We start from the raw sequence: 15,363 nt of genomic DNA on the forward strand, positions 1-15,363 counted from the left end.
CCGGAGTAAATTCAAAGATGTGAGCCAAAAACAGGGACATGGATCGGGATATTAGATGTAGAGTAGTAAACGAAACAAAATACAGGATATCCATAACAAAATAAACAAGGAAACTAGACATTAAATAGGATCCTGGTTTCTTTCTGAAGTCGATAGATTCGCAGACCAGTGGTGTGATTGAGATTACGTTCAGATTTATGATTAGATGAAACTAAAAGAATATGAGAGAAGAGAAGACCAATATCACTTTCATATCCTAACAAAAAAACAATGGTAAAAGAACACTAACCAGAGAGGATACAGAACAAAGTGATAATATCAATAAGTAAGGAGTTCTCAACAAACATACCGAGGAACGCTCTCTTCTGGCAAGGAGATCCCACTGGTTCGTCGTCTGAGATTTCTTCAACCGCCCTCTCCTTCTTCTCCACCGACAGCTTCTCACTAGAAAGTCTTCTCTGAAAATCCCATTTCTTTTCTCTCTCTCTCTCTGTTTTCTCCTTCTTTCTATGTGCCGAAAGTCTTTTTTTATACCTATCTGTTAAAGCTTTTTTATAGCAAATAACAGTCCTTCTACGTGAGGAGTCTTCCTCTCTCCAGATTTTATCTTATGCACCGGAAAAACTCCTTTTTTTTTTGAATTTAAAACAATACCAATCCAAGCATATCACCTACAATCCATGCATATCATTTAAAGAGTTTTACCGTTTTCAAAAACTTCTCCAATGGTAGACTTCTTCCATAAAAATTTCAAATTATTAAATTAAATAAATAAATAAATAATAAAATAGATAATAAATAATAAAATAAATAAATAACTAAATAAATAAATCGGAGAATATAAAATGATAATAATAGATAAATGAATAAATAACAAGATAATAAATAAATAAGTAAAGAATACTAAATAAATAAATAACTAAAAAAAATGATTGATAATAATGAAAATAAATTAAAACAAATGAATAAATAAAACCATAATAAATGATCAAATAAAAGTGGTTAGTAATAATAAAAAATAAAGATAAATAAATAAGTAAATGAGATAAATGGGTCATACAACCATACAAGTCATACTAAAAACAAAGATTAATGGGCCAAGGTGAGACTAAGTGGGCCAAGGTGGACCTAATGGGCCTAAGTGCCTAAATGGGCCTAGGGTGCCTAAATGGGCCTAAGTGCCTAAGTGGGCCTAGGGTGCCTAAATGAGCCTAAGTGCCTAAGTGGGCCTAGGGTGCCTAAATGAGCTACCCTAAAAGCTATCCTAAAAATGAACGAAAAGCCTAAGTCTAAAATAGGGCTGCCAAGGGTCACAATAATGGGTCAGATAATCCCTCGACCAAAATCTCCGAGGTGACTCAGAAAAAGGTAAGTGGTATGAGTAGCCATGGGCCACCAAGGAACTATTTTGAAGTACTGAAAACGAACTCAAAGACATGTGCTAAAGGGACAAAATTTAGGGTCTACAATTATATTCTAAAAAACATAAAAAATATATGTTTTCAAATAATATATTTTAATTATTTTCATTTATTTTTTAAGAGTTATTTTTTAAAAATAATTATATAAATTGAAGAATGATTTAAAACAAAGTATAAAAAAAACAGATCAAGAATATTTTAGATACTCAAATAGTTTTTTTTTTCTTCTAAAATATCAAAGAATGATTTTTCAAAACCCTTTTAAAACACTTCCTAAACAAAGTTTTAAAGTTTTAGTTTGATTTTATGAAAAATAATTTCATGTCTGACAATAGATGTCTATTATGGCACTAGCGTTGTTTGTTGTTAATTTGGTATACCTCTAATCACTTAATTAATTTGATTAAAAATGTGTTTAATAGTGATTTTAGGAAGTGTTTCTAATCATAAAAAATTTCAAGTATTAAAAATATTAAAAATGCTTCTAAGAATACGTTTAACAATGATTCTAGGAAGTGTTTTTATTTTTTTTTTTTACTTGAAAAATAAAAATTTTTAAGTGTTAAAAAAAGTAGAATCACTTCCTAAATTCACTATCAAACATACTTTTAGAATGTGTTTGATAATAATTTTAGGAAGTGTTTTCAACTTTTTTAATGATTAAAATATAAAAAATTTTAAATGTTAAAAAGACTAAAAATACTTTTTAAAATTACTAACAAACGCACTCTAAAAATATACTTAATAGTGATTCTAGGAAGTGTTTTTTCCATTTCTAATACTTCAAATTTTTTGTTTTTCAAGTATTAAAAAGATTAAAAACACTTCTTAAAATCACTGTAAAGACACTCTAAATCTACCTTGATCAACCGTAAAGCCAAATATACAAGATAAATGGAAACCTTGATGGGCAAAACTCAAAACCCTAGTTGGATTCATTAAACTATTGAGTTGTGTTGTGTGCTTAGGGCATATGGCAATATAGCAAAGCACCTTTTTAAATCAATGGCTAGATGTTTCAAATAAGATGCATGGTCACATTATATATGTAAAACAAGTTTATGTTCATTCACATACCCATGTTTGATATATCCTAATACTAATTTTCTCAGATGTTTTCTTTATTTAATATGCCTTCATCCCTTTAATTTGGTTTAAGTACCCAAGTGTTATCATAACATTTCACTCTCCTAACAGTACTTTTATCACCGACTAGAGCTTCTAATACAACCATTTTCATATCATAAAGAGATGTAACCACTTCCCTTCTCCCATTATAATATAGTGGAAACATACTATTAAACTAAAGCTTTTAATATCTGCCGTCTTTCAGTGAACCGGAACTGATCACGCCACCTCCCATGGTGCCACCCAGAGATGATGAACATAAGTCTGCATACAATTTATTCTCATTCACATTGAGATATTCTGGCGAAATGTCACTAGGGAGATTATCACTTCCATCTAGGTAACAGGTCACCTGCCTCATAGTTGGCCTCGCTTCTGGCATCTTTTGACAACAAATGAGCCCCAGCTTCATGACTAGTTCCATCTCCTCACTTACATATTCATTGTCAAGCTTGGGATCGGCTGCCTCAATAATACAGCCTGCTACCCAGCGCTCCCTTACCCAGTCCGACAGCAATACCTGATTGGATGAGGCATTTGGGTCAATTGGTGGCCTGCCACAAGCTACTTCGAGGAGCATTGCACCATAAGAAAATACGTCGCAATGAGTTGTGGCCTTTCCTGTTCGTGATAATTCTGGTGCCATGTATCCTAATGTGCCTACTATATGTGTGGTGCAGGCTTCCTTCCCATGATCATACAACCTGGCAAGCCCGAAATCCCCCAGTCTTGCGTTCATATCTGCATCAACTAACACATTGTTGGCCTTCACATCTCTATGGACAACCACTTGCTCCCATTCTTCATGAAGATATAATAGTGCAGAAGCAACGCCTTTCAAGATCCTGAATCGCTGCTCCCAATTGAGAATCCCCGACTTTTTGTGATTGAAGAGAATGTCCCCAAGGCTTCCATTGGGCATCAAGTCATAAACTAGGAGGAGTTCGTCTTTGTGCTTGCACCATCCACGGAGATGTACTAGATGCTTGTGTCTCATGCGTCCTAAGCTTGCTATCTCCATCATGAACTCCCTGATCCCTTGTCTGGAATTGTGAGAGATTTTCTTAACCGCGACTTCCTCTATGGTTGCAGGTAACACTCCCTTGTACACACAACCAAATCCTCCTGACCCAAGGATCTCGCTGTCCTTGAAACCTTTGGTGGCTATAAACAAGTCTTTGTATGGGAACCTATGAGAGCACTGCAGTTCCCAATCCTCTACAACATCCTTATACTTCAACCTCTGCAAACAACACAAGTAGATGCACACAACAATCATAAGCAAGGGAACTGTTGTAGCTGAACATCCTGCTCCTATCCCAATAGCCTTCTTTCTTACCTTTTCTGATTTCTTTGCTCTTAGAAATGAAGGAAGCCGTGAAGGATTGAGTGGAACCGCCACTTCATTCATCCGAAAACTCCACCCCAGGATGTAATGTGAGCTGGAGAGCTTGCCTGTAGCTGAAGAGAAGCCTACATACATGGTTTCCTTGAGAATATGAGATAAATCAACTCGGGTGGACAAGAGTGGCCTAACTGGTTTAGGCACAAACAAAGGCGATATAGTCACATTAACACTCTTCTTTGTTGCATCATACTCTATCCATGCCTGAATTGGAGTCCCACTCTCCAATTTAAGTGGTTCTTTAGGGTGGGTGTGATTGGCATAATAAGAAGCTGTCTTTGATGCTGTAGAATTCATGCTGTTGATGTCGATGCCAACATGATTGGCATCAATGTCGTTGAAGATAGTGCTGCCTCTAACAGTGTCGAACTCAACTGCAAAAACATGATTTGAGGAGTTACCATTGTTTCCTGGACCCAAAACCCCTAGATATTGCCCGGATCGAGCTCCTGGAAGATGCTTGGAAGGAGCTAGAGTGAAGGCCAGTCCATGACCGCCACCATTTTCAGGGTCTAGGGGAACAGTGACAAAAACAAAAGTGGTGGTAAATGAGGAAACAGTTTGTGAATTGGCCTTGAACATGTGCAGAGGCAATGAGTAGAACGCCCGGCCAATGAGGTTTTTGGAGGAATTAGTAAGCTGAAGTGCACCAGTTGAGGTGATGAAGGAAGCACCATTGAGGCTCAAATTTTTAATGGAAGCGCCTTTAAACCCTTGAAAGATGAATTGGGTGTTGTCAGAGCAGGCTAAGTTGACAAGAAAGAAGAGGAATAAAAGCGGAGAAGGAACTACTACCATGGCCATTTGGGTGATCATGAACCAAAGGTGGAAGACGAGCAGGGCTCAATATCGGATTAACTACTATTGACTTGATTTGATGCCTTGGTTTTTTTGAACTAGTATGCTAGAGTTTTCCCTGAAGAAAAATGAAAGGTAATTTGCACCAAAAGTTGCCAAATTTTACCAGTACCTGCGGCTGCTATCCTTTCTTGCCAAACGAACAGATTCAAAGAATGAATCATTTCTTTTCTGTCTCTTAAGTAAAGTTAATTAGTATAATGGTGAACATCAATCACATGTAGAATAAAGGACCTGATTAAACGAACATATTTCCCTACAACAGACCTCAAAATCAGTAACAAGTCATGAAATGAGCTGGTTAATTATTTAATTTATGTACTTTAATAATTTTTTAATTAATTCTTCAAATTTGTGGCAAAATTGAACTGAAACTACATGATTAAAGTAATGCTATTTTGTCTACAACTGTTGAATTAAATATGTTTTCCTTTTAGTATTAAAAATCTGATTGGGATACTCTCAACTATTCCACATCAAGATATGAAAAGTATCATTTTTAAGCCCACCACAAACTTTACTAATTCGGGTGATGCCGTGATGGTGGCATCATCATGATCTCAAGGCCTCCACAATTTATAGGTTTTTTCAATCTCGAACCTGTGGCCTAAGGGAATGCCCAATTTCTATGGCTGTTTTCAACATTCACATGAATTTTTGGTGAGCTTCCTGTATTTGTAGGTCAGTGGACCTAATCCCTTCTCTCTCTAGAAGTTAATTTTCGTTTGGAAGCTTCCTAAAACCTTTCAACAGCGTAAGCACAAGGGTACATGTATTATGCATGGAAGATACTTTCTCGAACAAATCTACTTCCGACCAAGTACAGTGGAAACAGTTCTCAAAGTCTCCTCTCTCTTTTATATGACTAGTTTTTTCTCATATTCGTAAGAAGAAAAGTTGAGCCACGTGTTCTCAAAGTCTCATCTCTCTTTTATATGACTAGTTTTTTCTCATATTCGTAAGAAGAAAAGTTGAGCCACGTGGGCTATGAGATATCCCAATCCGACGGAGAAAATATTAGAAAGAGAAAAATAAAAAGGAAGATTTGAAAAAATAAAATAAAAATTAATAAATTTTTATTTTCATTTTTATAAATTCATTTCACTTATTTTTTTAATATATAAATATTAAATAATTTTAAAATATATAAATATTTAACTAATTTTTATTATATTTGATATATTTTTTATAATAATTAAGGATGCAAATTTGGAGAAAGTGTGTGGAGAATAAATCTAAATCACTGTTATATGTCTCTTTCCAAGTTGCCTATCATCTTGGCGAATATTATGGGCTTCCATACGATTTCAAAGGTGGAGGATACCATTTTGTACTACTGGACTGCTCAATTATTAATTCTGTGAAAGGACTCTCCTTTCGTTTTGTAGCATGCCATGATTGTCAAGTGGGATTTGGAGGTATACCACAAGCAAAGAGAAACAATGAACTTCGGTAATGAATAAATTGACAAGTCATTTGGAGTGTTATTTGTTTAATATATTGCATGCAAAAGGCCTAACAACCAAGATGGATACTTGAGAATTTTAATAAAAAATCATAAGAACAATGTTTCCGGTTATCATATACATGGATCGATCCCACTTCCCCAGAGTAAGAAATCATGCTGCCATGAACCTAAAAACAATTGTTCCCCTCCTAAACAATATCGGGATTTGTGATGAGAAACTGAACTAATTAAGACTCAAAAACATCGTAAACAAGCAGCCTACACAAGTATGCGCATATTGCATACTGGAAGGTGACTGATTGATAAATGTAAATTGAAGATAAACCTTAATGAAGGATATAAAAAATTGTACACGTTAAGAGCTACCTACAACTCACTATCTGCCAGCTCGTATGGAGCCGGAAGAGATGTAGCCGACTGAAGATGAACGACAAGAACTTGTGATTGTATCTGTTGAAACAATTTGTAAGAATCTTGGGCTTATATCGCTGAACCGCGAAGAATCAGGGGCAGCCCAATCGTCAACGATAGGAAGCGGATCATCTCTACTGAGATATCGCGTCACTTGTCTCATGGTAGGCCTGGCTTCTGGTCTTGGGTGACTACAGAAGAGGCCTAATCGCAAAACCAGCTCCACCTCTTCAACAACATACACTGAGTTCATCCTTGGATCCACTGCGTCCAGAATTTGACCCGCTTGATAGCATTCAAACACCCAGTCCATCAATATGAAGTGATCTGAAGACTGTGAATCGGCTGGGCGAATAGGCCTTTTCCCACAGGCCACTTCAAGGAGTAGAACCCCGTATGCGAACACGTCAGAGGATGTGGAGGCCTTCCCAGTGCGAGTCAACTCAGGTGCAATATACCCTATTGTGCCAACCACGCTCGTGGTATGGGAGTTTTTGCCGTGATCATATAGCCTTGCAAGGCCGAAATCTCCAAGCCTGCCGTTCATGTCAGAGTCTATGAGGACATTACTGGCCTTGACGTCGCGGTGGATTACCACTTTCTCCCATTCTTCATGCAGATATAGCAGCCCAGCAGCGATGCCTCTGAGGATTTTGAATCTCTGATCCCAGCTCAAAACAAAGTTGTCTGGGGGGTGAAAGAGGAGAGAGTCAAGACTTCCATTCGGGATGTAATCGTAGACAAGAAGGAGGTCATTCTTGTGCTTGCACCATCCCTGAAGATTGACCAGGTTCTTGTGCCTTAATCTTCCCAAGCTTTCGATTTCCGCAGCGAATTCCCTCATTCCATGAGTTAAATTCTGGACTATCTTCTTGACTGCAACTTCGTTCCCATTTGTAGGTAACACACCCTTGTACACTGTGGCGAAGCCACCCACTCCAATCACCTCACTGACCTTGAAACCTTTTGTGGATGTGTAAAGATCCTTATACCTGAACCTGTGAGGATAATCCAACTCCCAATCTTCGAGATCTTCAGGCTTCATCTTCCTTCTATACAACAAACGAATCAACCATGCTCCAAACACTAAAAGGATCACAGCTAAACCCGTAATTAAAACCTTAATTCCAGTATGCAGAGAGGATGAGTCTGTTTCAATTGGTGGCACTGGGAGTATAGAAAGATTGAGCGGACGAGCTGTTCCATTGATGCAAAAACTCCATCCCAATATGTAATGAGAGCTCCTCTCTTCTCCCGTGGATGCAGAAAAACCAACATACATACTGTTCGTGACAACCCCAGGTAGCTCGATTTCTTTAGACATGAGTGGTTTCATTGGTTTGTCCGGAACCGATAATGGAGCGATTGTGACATTCACAACACCATCCGCGTAGTCGATCCAAGCTTGGATATGTCCACTGTCCAAATTTACCTCTTCCTTCTTGTCTGTATCATTGACATAATATGAAGCAGGTTCTGAGGCAATTGAATCCATCTTATTGATGTTGATTCCAACATGGTTACCTTCACTGCTTTTACCTTCATTGTGTCCGTTAACTGTATCGAATTCAACCGCAAAGATGTGGTTTGATTCATCACCATCATTCGTGGAGTTGAGAATTCCCAGAAAATGCCCACTGTCAGCCCCTTGTAGGTCTGTAGATGGTGATAACAAAAATGCGAGGCCGTAGCCGCCTCCGTCAGAGCCGGAGGGAATGATTGAGAAAACAAAGGAGGTGCTGAATGAAGAAATATTGTTGGAAGAGTTCAACAGATTGATTGGGTCAGGATAGAATGCATGCCCGATTACATCACGTGACCTGTTGGTGAGCTTAAGTGCGCCACTGGGTTTTATAATAGTGGCACCCTTCAGAGTGAAGTTTTTTTCTGTGCGATTGAAACCATTGTACACAAAATCAAGAGATGAAGACTGAGATTGTGCAGCGCCATTAACGATGAAAAAGAAGAAAAGGAGGAAGAGAAGGCAAGGAGCTAAAGAAAAGGAGGAGGCCATGGAAGCGTGAATAAGAGAAGAACCAGTTGAGGAAGATAATGATATAGATTTCAGAGAGAAGACCGGAGAAGTGGAATTGTCGAAGTCAAGAAGCATTGATTGTGAAGAAACGCTAAACGGCATTAGGAGTTGGGAGCGACGACAGTGACAATGAGACAGTCATGTCATATTCCATTTTCACCCCATGCCACGATACTGGGAGAAGAGCCGTGCTGATACAGCCATACAGGTTTGAACCTTTCAAGCCTCTAGACTTGCTCACCCTCTGATCATGCCCTCGAGACCACATCAACCGCATGATCACGTTGACTTCCAAATCCAATGCCGCCTCTACAAGGCTACTTGGCCTTCTGTCTTGTATTCGCCTATTGAAGGTCTTGTACATATAAAAGTTTTTGAAAAAGTTTCTCTTATCATATTAAATTACTAAAAACAGTCGACAAAAATGAAGTGGAAATGCTTTATATTTATTTTCGTGCGAAATTGAATGATAAATCAACGACGCGTGAAAGTCTAGCAAATAAGAAGACTGGGTTTTTCCTGGTAGGCGTGCAATTGATGTTGACCCAAGAAAAATAAAGAAAATGAACTCGTAAACTACTTTCACATTTGAACATCGAGCAAATTTAGCACGATCAGGTCATATGGCGTTAGATAGCGGTTTGTTTGATTCATCGTTGGGCGGTGGTATGAACGGGATGTGGGTCACTTTTACCATTATTTGTACTCATTGATTATTCCAATTGGCATGGCCTCCATCACCCTTTGATCTGGATTTCTTGGATTGGATGGTTTTTCTATGGAATTGAATTTTGTTATTTATCATATATACCACGAGGTGAAGCATGAGATGTGTGGTGATGATCTCTTCTTGGATACATTATTAAAGATGACCCATTACATTCTCTAAACATTAAAATAATTATAATCATTATAATCATAATAATCATCATCTTTTAAGTTTATTTGAATCATATGAAGAACAAAAAAAATTCAAATAATTAAAAAAATGTTATATATAATTAATAGAAATTATTTAGAAACTTACAAATTTTGAAAGAATAATAAATAAATTTGAAGAATCATGAGAGAAAGTTTTATTCAATTTATATTTAGTTGTTTTATTTGAATTATGCAGTAAAATCCAAGTTTTCTTGTTCAATTTATCATTTAAATTCCAAAAAAAATAAAAATTAAATATAATACAAATGGTTTTAAGGTGTATAAAATTTTAAGTTCTTCCTTCTTTAGAAAAAGAAATAAAATTCTAAATAGAATAAAAGAAATAAATTTTAAAAACTCAATGAAAAGTATTTATTTAGTTCATACTTTTAACTTTTAATTTTCCTTCCTTCCTTTATCTATTTATTTATTTTGGTTTTCTCTTGATACAATACCAAAAGCCGAGATCAACTATATCATGTCATGTTTTAAGTTTCGTACTTTATCTCCAAATCACCTTTTATCTCATTATTTTTTATACTTTGATCCTATTTGTTTATATCTTGTTCTAGTATATTTTTATCATCATCTAACAACTTAGTTTTCATTATATATTTTCAATAGATTTTATTATACACTTTCAATAATTTAGATTACATTTTTAACAAATATTGATTCGAAGCCCTAAAATTTCCTAAAAATCAAACGGTTTTAAGTTCTATATTTGTTTTATCAAATTTTAGATGTTAACGAGTCCCTTTCAACATGTCACTAGATGCTTACATTTTATTCATTTTCAATAAGACATTCATTTTAAATAACGTGATTAATATTTCGGTTTAAATATATGTCATCTTCTTCAACATAGTTATAATTGGAGTTCATGTTTTTCTATTAATAAGCCCTTGTGTTTCTTGACTAATTTTACTAAAAATCATCTAAAATCGAGCTTTAATTAGTAATGGCTAATGAAAGAATGATTTGATCCATGAAATTGTCTTGATCCCAATCATTTTTCATAGATAACAAGTGCTATCATGATATGAGATTTGACTAAGTTAATACATGTTAATAGTCTAAAAATATTGAGATTGAATAATAAAATGTAAAGGGATAAAAAGTCAATGTTAGATTAAAAAAAATCGGTATCATTGTCTCACAATGTTCCATGGATTAGAAGAACAAAGAGGTGAACATTCTCAAAGACAAGTGCCATTTAAAAAATTGAGGAGTTTGAGACTTGATTCAAATTTTTTATTTAATCCATCAATTGAATAGCATATTTGGTCTTCCAGGAAATCCAAATTATTGGGTGATGATTAGAACTAAAATAATTATTTATATTAGATTTTGTGGAAAGCAAGGAGAAATAATTCTTAAATAAGCATATGTCAATTGATTATCATTTGAGCATTGATTTTCACATTTTCTTTGTAGGGTATTTGTTTTGATTTGTGTGTTACCTCCAAGCAGAAACTCTCACTAATGGGGCTCCTCTCCATTCTAAGACCATCATATTCATATTGTTTCCTTCAATCTTCACCCCATATTTACTCTCCCCTTCTCTCACCATCTGTTTGGCTTCCATTAAGCTCTCTTGGCTCACTCTCCACCCCTCCAACCCCAATATTGAGTCAACATTAGAGTCACCTCCCTTCATCTCCTCCCACTTCTGGAACCAACCCAGAGATGAGACATGAGGTGCCACAAAGAGACACTCCATGGCTATTCTTGCTTCTGCAAAATGAGTTGGGAAGGTCCACTCCATTGATTCTAACAGGGCTTGGTAATGTATTAAATATTCATTAAAGAATAACCTAAAACTCGAAGTGTTCTTCTGTTTCTCCCAGCCATCTCCATCACCGAAAGTTATGATGCCCCTGTTGTTATTTTTAGAATGGACAGTTAGTTCCTTGGCTACCGTCATGAACTCCATAGCCTGCCTTCTTCTGCCGGTACTCCCCATGTGTGAAAGGCCCATCATACAATTAAAAGCCAGCCATTCACTTCTTCCACCCTTTTTCTTCGTTCTCTTTATCTCATTCATCAACCCCTGCAGCTCCATCTCCTCTACCTTCAGCTTTAGGCCAACGGATCTGGCGTGATTGTAGAGATGCCTCTTTGTCTCCTCGAATCTCCATTGTGAAGCAGCACAAACATAACCCTCCTCCCTTCGCTTGATCGATGTGAGTCTTACTGTCTTTTGGTGGTGTTGCCCTATGGCATCGATCATTGAAGACCATTGTAACCCTTCTCCCATGTCGAAGTCAACTATGTGTATGGTCTCAGCATCGTGAGGCATGGCCTCAAGGATTGCCGAGTTGGCTGCAAAGTGAGCAAACTTCCCATATGGGAAGATTTGGTAGAACGCTTTGAAGGCTACATTGAAGTTCTTGGCAGACTCTTGTCTGAGGTAGTTTGTTTGCTTGTCTGTGGGTTGGAATAAGTAATATGAAAGCCGCTCCACAACCTCACCAGCAGGGCTTACTTTTTCCTGGATGCGGTTCATCAACACAACTGCAAGCTCTGCCTCTCCCTTCTCCACAGCTTCTCCATAGGCCATGACCAGATGAACAATGCTCAGTTCATTATCCATTTCCACGTCCTCTGTAGGCAAGGTTAACAAAGCTTCAATCGAGTCCACGTCCATAGATGCATCAGCTGACTTCATGGATGGGCTAAAGCTCCAGTTGTCGTCTCCTTCAACAGAGGGTTGTTTAGAAGGATAACTTTTCTGTCTCTCCTCCAACCATCCAAACGTATCCTCAGTATCATTGCTCAAAATGGTCTCAAACTCCTCCAAATTTAGTGAATAAACATCATTCGGTAGTGTATGTTGAACCTCATCAATATGAATGGGAAAATCCATGTACTCATCAGACAACGTTGTTGGAGGATATGGGATGAATTCAACATCAGGACTGTCCTTAATTGTGTTGAAAAGGGAGAACCCGGACTCCATGTCTGCATCAATGCCTAGTCCATAAACTGCAATTTCATCAAGACATGAATCTATGTCGTTGAAGCATGGCCATGGGAACTGAAGAAGCTCATCAGGCTGCATCATCTTTTAACAAGAAGAGCAAAGGAAGTGATCTGGAGTTCTATATAAAAGGCTTGACTATTTATAGGTGATGGGCCAAAATCAGACAAGATAGATTTCTTTCCATCAAAATTCCCAAGTTAAGTCATCTTCCTCCCCTGTCCGTTTCTGAAGGGAATTAAGTAATCTTTATATCATACTTGCCATATATTCAAGAAAGGTACCATAACTGCTTGTTCTATTCTCCTTTTGTTTATGGTTGTGCCGCTTTCAAAGTAAATGCCAGGCCTTTCATGAGAGCCTTGATTGTGATACAATTATATAAATATTAAGGGAAAAAACAAACAAACGGCTTACTCATTAAGCTTCCATTCTGGTGCATTGTGGCCTAATTAGTTCTTTCAGGCACGTTCAGGTGTTCATGAAAGATGATTCTGCCATTCACCACCTGGTTACTTTGAATGAGTTCATTTTGCTTTTCACAGCAGCTCTGAAGACTATCTGCCTCAAGAAAAGAAGAAGAAAAGAATAGGGAATCTAAGATATGATCAACAAACTATACCATAAGCTAGACCAACACCATTAGTTGTTCCTCATCAAACTTATCAATTTGTTTTGTTGTTTTTCTTGTTTATTTACCTTTTTTTTCCATGTATTATTATTTTAATGAGCGCAAGGTTGAGAGAAGTTCAGACAGACAGACACCCACCCAAAAATTTTACTAGTTTGCTCCATATCTATTGAATTTCACAGTGCTTTCAAACAGACCTGTCAATGTCGACTTGTAAATTGATTCCTGCTTTTGTTGTTTCTTAACTATTACTTAATCATTGTCAGGATGATAATAAATTGTTATCCAGTTAATAAGGACAAGATATTGTTAGGATGATAATGAAATGCTGTCCAGTTAATACGGACAAGAAGAAAAAGTCTTGAAGCAGAGAGCATGCCGCAACTTAATATAAATTTGATGCCATTAACATACTTTTGTCTTCTAATCCAGGAGCCACCATATCCAGAATTCAAGGCTTCTTGGGCTAATTCATGGAAAGTTGAGGTGCACGTCTTGACTAACGCATGTAATGATAGGGAGTTATGATGCAAACAGTTTTTTTGTTTGAAGACACTCTTATGATAATGGAGGATAACAATGGAGATGATGGAGATGAATCATCCAGTGTTTGAAAGAACACATTCACCAGATGGAGCTTCTGCTTCCCATCATCTTGCTTGAGTTTGATTTAAATCCTTGGACTACTTGAGATTGCAGTCTCGTCTCATCAATGGCAGTGAAAATTCCTTGACCAGCAGTGACAATGCTACATACCATAACTTTTTTTTGTTGAACTGTCAAGATTTTCAGCTTACTTTTTGTGATAACAAGAGTTCAGAGCAAATGTCTCGGTCATTTTCGTCAATGAATTAAAATCATTAATGCCATACTGGCAAATGGTGATTAAGGGAAGGAATCTACATGTTATATCAGGTTGAAATTCGTAAGTACGTTCGCATGGATAGAATGTTGAGTTTGTTTGATTCATCCGTGTAATGGATTGCCTGCTGAGTGCCACATCAGAGTCCATAACCCCAGGTATTCAGATTACTTATTTTGTTTGATTCGTCGACTAGTGTCGTGGCTGTATGTTTGGAGACAGGAATTAAGTATCTATCATAAAAATATGGTGCCTAGGCATGGATGTCCGTCCACTGCATCATTTCATCAAACACCCCTAATGACTTAAAACTCTGTATGTTGATTATGAGTCTTTGATTGGGAACGAGGACTAAGGATATCTTGGATTAAAGTTCAGAGGAATATGGCTATAGTATATAAAAGAATCAACCAGACAAATATGGAAAAGACAGAGCCTTTTCCTCTCAGCATCCTCGGATTCCCTGATTTGAAGCATGCGACCCAATAGAGTAAATTTAAAAGAAAAGACGATGGTCATGAAGATAATTTGGGAGAAGCTTTCATGCAAGTGCTGCACAAATGAGGACACCTTTAGGCCTATAAAAGAATAGTTTGTTTATCTGTCACTAACCCTGTATTCTATTAACGTCAATCAATAGTAAAATTGCCTCAAATAGTATTAAAATACATCAAAAGCGCATGAATATTGGAATGTTTATCAAACTCCCACTTATCCATGATCAAGCATACGACAAAATTCTTTCGGGCACGTTCAGGTGTTCACGAATGATAATTCGGCCATTCACCACCTGGTTACTTCGAATGAGTCCATTTTGCTTTTCACGGCAGCTCTTAAGCCTAGCTGCCTCAAAAAAAAAAGGGAAAAGAAGAAGGAAGAGGGAGTCTATGATATAATCAACAAAAAATACCATATGCTAGATCAACACCATTACTTGCTCCCCATCAAATTTACCATTTTGTTTTGTTGTTTGGCTTCTTTCTTTACCAATTTTCCATCCATTGGTCTTTTATTCAGGAAAATATTTAAGATTAGTTCAAAGATACTCCTACTCAAAAATTTCACCAACTTCACAATGCTTTCAAACAGACATGTCGTTGTCGACATGGAAATTGATTCCTGCTTTAGCTGTTTCTTAACTATTACTTAATCATTGTCAGGATGATAATGAATCCTTATCCAGTTAATAAGGACAAGAAGGAAAAGTCTTGAAGCAGAGAGCATACCGTAACTTAATATA

General features: G+C 36.9%; 3 protein-coding genes across 3 annotated transcripts; all 3 read right to left on the reverse strand.

Annotated features, from left to right (window-relative positions):
- Window positions 1-2,733: 2,733 nt before the first annotated feature.
- LOC100262680 (L-type lectin-domain containing receptor kinase SIT2) lies at window positions 2,734-4,752 on the reverse strand. The gene has a single exon (XM_002267561.1). It carries the CDS (start codon window positions 4,750-4,752, stop codon window positions 2,734-2,736), a length of 2,019 nt encoding a protein of 672 aa, XP_002267597.1.
- A 1,535-nt stretch (window positions 4,753-6,287) lies between these two features.
- On the reverse strand, window positions 6,288-9,133 carry LOC100267833 (lectin-domain containing receptor kinase VI.3-like). The gene has a single exon (XM_010655104.3). The coding sequence runs from the start codon at window positions 8,826-8,828 to the stop codon at window positions 6,657-6,659; it is 2,172 nt and encodes a 723-aa protein (XP_010653406.1). The 5' UTR covers window positions 8,829-9,133; the 3' UTR covers window positions 6,288-6,656.
- Window positions 9,134-11,106: 1,973 nt separating this feature from the next.
- LOC132254199 (protein NODULATION SIGNALING PATHWAY 2-like) lies at window positions 11,107-12,714 on the reverse strand. The gene has a single exon (XM_059739345.1). The coding sequence runs from the start codon at window positions 12,712-12,714 to the stop codon at window positions 11,107-11,109; it is 1,608 nt and encodes a 535-aa protein (XP_059595328.1).
- Window positions 12,715-15,363: the final 2,649 nt, after the last annotated feature.

The sequence above is a fragment of the Vitis vinifera genome, chromosome 8, assembly GCF_030704535.1.
Source record: "Vitis vinifera cultivar Pinot Noir 40024 chromosome 8, ASM3070453v1".
NCBI lineage: Eukaryota > Viridiplantae > Streptophyta > Magnoliopsida > Vitales > Vitaceae > Vitis > Vitis vinifera.